The 6,000-nt window shown below is 35.2% G+C and overlaps 1 protein-coding gene across 1 annotated transcript; it reads right to left on the bottom strand.

The window, feature by feature from the left end:
- Positions 1-1,869: 1,869 nt before the first annotated feature.
- LOC125831572 (40S ribosomal protein S13-like) lies at positions 1,870-5,078 on the bottom strand. Its single transcript, XM_049510731.1, has 5 exons — positions 4,953-5,078; positions 4,774-4,846; positions 3,482-3,620; positions 3,204-3,390; positions 1,870-2,185 (listed from the first exon to the last, which is right to left on the bottom strand). Exons 1-5 carry the CDS (start codon positions 4,973-4,975, stop codon positions 2,152-2,154), a joined length of 456 nt encoding a protein of 151 aa, XP_049366688.1. The 5' UTR covers positions 4,976-5,078; the 3' UTR covers positions 1,870-2,151.
- Positions 5,079-6,000: the final 922 nt, after the last annotated feature.

Genomic DNA, 6,000 nt, shown 5'->3' with positions numbered 1-6,000 from the left:
CAATCCTTAACATGAGATGTAAAATCTTCGATACATGTGATAACCCATAAAAATGTTGCATCTTTTGATAAGATCTCGTCTTTCTGGAGTTTAGCCTTCACCATCTTGTTAACGCTACTTTCCTACAAAAGCATGTTGCTGGATCATACAAACTTTCGCACCTTTCACTTCTTGGAAGGTTAAAATGTTTGGAACCTTTGTTTTTCTCCTCTTCCCTTCTGAACACAGTGATGTCCGGGGAAAGGGAGAAGTAGCAGCAGGGTGTGGATTAAATGAAAATTGTGACTTCTGAATTCATGGGTTTCTGTCATCTTAGTTACTGCTTTTGTCCATGGCTGTTCAATTATGATTTGTTAGAAAGACGTTAAACTCGAACTGTATCTAGATATTATAATTTTGCCTCTGAAACTAGTGCATTATGATTTGGAAAATGTGAAATGTTGCATGCTTGCTGGGAATGATCCTGGAAACTGTTGGAGAAATAATTCAAATAAAACGCAATCTTCTTGGTGAAAAACTGGATTTAGTGCATTTTTAAATAACTTTTCATGTTTGATTCTAGAAACACTTGCATATTCTTAAAGATATCTGATGCTGTTGAACACAAAAATAATGAAGGAACTCGTCTTACGAGTGTGTATATCGCTGTCTGTGTTTGCTAGTTTTTCCTCAGACATTTGGGAGTTGCTCATAGCAGTTTGGATTTTGTGTCATGGGGACTTTTGAGTTTGAGTAAGTTATTAGTACATGGATGGTTGCTATGTTTTGGATGAAGTGCTGCCAATTTGCTAGCTGATATAAGATATTGACAAAATTCTTGCACTTTTGAGTTAAGAGTGAAATTATTTAACACATGGATGGTTGCCAATTGATATTAGGCATTAGCTAAAGATTTTGGGCAAAGTGCTGCCAATTGCTAGCTGATAGCAGTTGTGACAAAATGCTTGCAGTGTTGTCAACTTGGTGCAATTAACCATGTGTTATCTCTTTGCCATATCAAACACCTGAAAGTTGGAGTTATATAGTTACAATTCCTCATCTTAGGGTCCGTTTAGACATGTGATATGGAATCAGATAAATTTGAAGTTGGAGTTTTGTTTGAATATGCAATTAGGATTTTTTTTAAGTTGTATTTTTCTCATAAATATGAAAATCCCACAAATTATGAAAACTCATAAAAAAATTCCCAATTCATATACAATATTATCAAATAAGCAAACCATAATTCATAAACAAAATATTAGAATATCCAAAGACTCTGCATTGAAAAATCATACATTTCTATGTTCCTTTTATTAATATTTAATAGATGTTTGCAATTACAAACATCAGATATGCATAATTTTATAATAATCAACTAGTCAACAATAACAGTAAAGTGTTCTTCTTTATTATAATTGGTACGGACAATCTCTCAACACCAAGCATTGCTTGAGTCCTTTATTTTTTTTCAAAATATAAACTTATTGAGTAAAGTTTTACATTTGAAATCCCTAAACCATGTTTTTTTGTTTGGAGTATCTGTGATTTAAAATCATAAATCTCAAATTGCTCGTCCAGGCACTAATTTAAAACCATGATATCATATAGCAAACCCAAACACAAGGTTAGCCAGCCCGTCCTGGAGTTGCTTAGTATCTACATTGCTTTACTAGCTTACTATCTACATTCTTTGGCTATATAATTGGCATTAATAGCTGGTCTACATAGCTTGTTATGGCAGCTATCTTTTCTTACAAAGTACCGTTTCCTGCAATTTTTTATAAACACTGTTTGCCAGCACCAATAAAAAGTAAAATACAAACAAGAGTTAAACGGTTTAATTGTTTCCATGATACAGCATCAACATAGAGCAGACTATATCTCTAGACCCAATATAGATATGGAGTAAGGTAATTCATCATTAACTAACCCAGCAGACATTCGCAACAATTTTAAAGCTTTGGTAAGATCAACTATTAAGCATAAGCAGCCAAGATTTGAATATATCACAACATCTAAAGAAAGAAAAGGGAATCAAATACCAACTCAAAAAAGAACTAAATCATCACCAATATCTTAACAGTTTTTTTTCTCAATTAAGCATCCTGGCAGTTCCGACTTAATATTGAACTTTGGAGGCAAAATTTGACCGCAAAAGCAGAGTCTTCTCTATGCCACGAGAGTACTGGCGGTGGTAGATTCACTGCAAAGAACAAAAGAAGAAGACATTAGTAACGCATATCCCCAAAAAAGGAACGGAAAAGGGGGGAGAGCAAGCCGCTAGTTGATCTTATATCATCCAAGGCACCAATGAATCATTGAAGCTGACTTCACATAAATCAATTGGAGCTACTAGAGTGATGAAAGTAAGCTGGCTATATGTTTGCTTTGTGCAGGAGACAAAGGTAATTTCATATTTGCTATAAAGAGTCCCTTTTCTTTTGTAAGGGCAGAGCAAGACTCGTTTTTATAACTGCAAATTGAAATCATCTAAAGCTTTGTGCAAATAATGCCATCAAAACGCAGCAGAGAATTCATTGCAAACGCAAAAGCTGCTCAGTAATGAGAAAGTGCAGAGGCAGATCTGGAGGGTCAATTATAACAAGGTTTGTCTTACTAAACATGAAGACTATGATTCTTTCAGTTTTACTAAACCTATACTATGAACCACATAAACCTTAAAAAGTCAGAAACAGCACATTGATGTGGGTGGCAAGCAAGAAACATCAAAAATGCAGAAAACCGAGAAATACCCAAGAGCTAGTGGCCTAACATTGAAAACTCAGTAGATAATGGGCCTGCCCTTCTATCTTTTTCAGACCCTTCCAATTAAATTAAATAAAGCATGGAGTACAGAAGTGGAGAACTCCGCAGGCTTATTTTATCAGACACAGAACTCAAAATATAACAGATACACAATCTGGCAGGAACCAAACTCACAGGAATTATATTATGATGATTTAAGCATGTAAAAGCTGAAATGTAATGGATACAGCAGCTTGTGTGAACTAAGAATTCACCAGGGGAGCAAGAGTATTCAATTTTTTCATAAAACAACAGTCACCAGCTAGAAAGTAATCCAAAACTAAATTCAAAAACAACCAAGCATATTCCACATTGACATGCATTGAACACGTTATGATGCAAAAAAAAGATTAGACTGGTTTAGTATGGTGACTCAGAAGCACAAAACTAAAGCATGTATATGAGATTGCACTTACTACTTCCAGACTGGGGGAAGCTTCTTGGTTTTCTTATAGTAACGAGCAAGTCGGTGAATCCTGCTCTCAACAAGAATCAACCTAAACTTGGAATCTTTGTCTTTCCTGTTTCTCTCAAGATGCTTCCGGATTGCAACGGCCTTCTTGATAAGGTGATAGAGATCCTCCGGAATCTCAGGAGCAAGTCCTAGAATAAAGAAAACAATAGGTTAGTCAATCACTTCCGTTAGATAAGTATTTTGAGTATCAACTAATCACTCAACATGCCAAATGAGTACCGTGAGCCTTCAAAATTCTGAGAATCTTGCTACCAGTTACACTCTTCACCTGAGCAATCCCATGAGAATCACGAAGTATAACACCAATTTGAGAAGGTGTCAAACCCTTCTTGGCAAACTTGCATATATTATCCTCAACCTGAAACACAAGAAAGTGCAATTTTTTTATTGTTAAAGTAAGTGCATCTATTATTCTTTTAGAATAACAATAAGAAAGGGGAACTCAATGTCAAAAAATGATCAGTTGTGCCATTAATAGTTATCATATTATTTATTGGTATCAGCTTGATACTTCTCTGTTTCTCGTTAAGACGAACTCCAACAAGTTCTATCACAAGTCACAAGGATTGAATCAAAATGCTCAAACAGGATCGGAGAAAATTTTCACCTAATTTACCAATAGAGACTTTTTCTGTTCTTACATACGCAGTGTAGAAGCAGCACCAGCCTATACATCCATTATTTGTCGGGAATATAGCTCAAAGAGGCAAAGGGAAAAAACCGAACTTGCTTTTGCATGGTTAGGCACTCATGCTACAGAATATACACAATTTGCAAGAAACCTCTTATACCTTCATTTCCCTTGATATTAAAATATTTAATTTAGTGATTGGATAAGCTAGCAGGTGGAGTTTTCTAGTAGTGGGCAGTAAACGAGAAGAAAGGTAATCAAAGTTGAAATGGGTAAGTATATAAGATAAATGGCGGTGAACACCCTCAAGGTAGATCTTTGATACCAAGCTTTCAGCTACTCAATAAAGTCAGATAACTGGAATTAGCTGCGGCACTTCAAATGGAAATTTTCCAAGGCTGCAGACTGATTTCTAGGTCCTTAAAAAAAGTCGAAACCTTAAGAACTGGACATGAAACAGTACACATATTCTATTGCAACCACTTAGTAATATATACATACTATTTCACAATACTTACAGAATGAAAGAAAAACAGTGTAGACAAGACACTTGACTCAGACATAGTAGAAAATTAAGCTGGTGTATTTCTGAAACTAACGAGGAACGATAAAAAATGAGAAAAGTTAAAACAAAGAGAAGATTTTTTATACTGAAAACAAAGAGAAGATCAAACGTGAAGTGCTGAGACATGAACCATGTTCACCGCTAACAAAAAATGCACATTTCACAAATACTACTTATCCATAGAATTAAACAATGCATAATAAGGATTTATAAACCTCGACAGTATATTTCCCATTTCATCCCAGATAACACAATTGAGCAAAATAAGTTTAAAACAGATTCAATCAAAGATTTCAGAAGCTAGCAATTGCTTACATCGGGAGCAGATGTTTTCAACCAACTCGGTGGAGTCCTCTTATACGGAAGTGCTGAAGCTGAAATACCCTTACTGTGAACCACACAGAGAAATTAACATACAAAATCAGTCAGTATAATGTGAAGTGAAATAATGAAACAAATTGAATACAATAAGGGAGAAGAAAGATTGAACGGACCCTCGACTGTGCATACGACCCATGGTGGCTGACGGCTGTGCTCCGATGTGCGGCGGCTACAGCAACGAAACCCTAAAATTGTTATTTGCGGGTAATTAGGGGTTTTATATACTACTCTTTTTTTTTCCTCAAAGCAATTTACGGTAATATCCCTTCATTAGATCACTATTTAAATTTTATCCTAATTTTAAAATTGTGTAGAAATAAATTACTATAATCTTTGAAAAATTATTTATCTCAACAATATTAGCTTGAGTCTAATAATTCCTCATATATTATTGAGTCTTAATGATAAAAATTAAATTATTACCTATAAACTGTAATTTGTTCGAAAGAAATTATAAAATCGCAATATAAATAATACTATATAAATTGTCATAAGAATAAAAACACGAAGAAGTATTTATTAACTATTGAATATGTCCACTCTACTTCCCAACCGCATAATGCGAGCTCCTCTATTCCCATCAACATCAAATGGTTTCCCCTCCTAACGGGACATTCAAATTAAATACGGATGACTCTTTTTTAAGTACCACTGAGGGAGGAGGAATTGGCGGAGTGATTCGGGATCACAAGGGTTATTGGATAGTAGGTTTTAGTAAGCATACTTTCGGGCATAATGATGTTATGGTGGAAATGGAGGCCCTATTAGAGGGCCTGAATTTAGCCGTAAATCTCAACCTAAATCCCATTGAAATTGAAATCGATTTCGCTGAAATTCTGCAAGACTTAAATCATGCTCACCCTATTTATGCTACAATGGTTAATGATTGTTGGTTGCTTATGAAGAGGTTGAGGAATCTAGTGATCCACCATAATTTTCGTCAAGCCAACAAAGTAGCCGACTTTTTGTCTAAGATGGGTGCCAAGCTAACGCCGTCCATACAAGATGCTAATATATCAACTCCTCCAGGCTCGGCTGTAGCTATAGTGCAGGCAGATAAAGCAGGAGTCTCTATTACTAAACTAATTTCTAGAACTACTTGTAATAAGTTAGCCTGTTTTGGTAACCTATCTGTAATCACTATTACTTGTGATAATGTAA

The sequence above is a fragment of the Solanum verrucosum genome, unplaced genomic scaffold, assembly GCF_900185275.1.
Source record: "Solanum verrucosum unplaced genomic scaffold, falcon-dt-bn FXZP01000049.1, whole genome shotgun sequence".
Lineage (NCBI taxonomy): Eukaryota > Viridiplantae > Streptophyta > Magnoliopsida > Solanales > Solanaceae > Solanum > Solanum verrucosum.
Note: the sequence above shows the minus strand (reverse complement) of the source record. Positions and strands in the feature narration are given on the sequence as shown.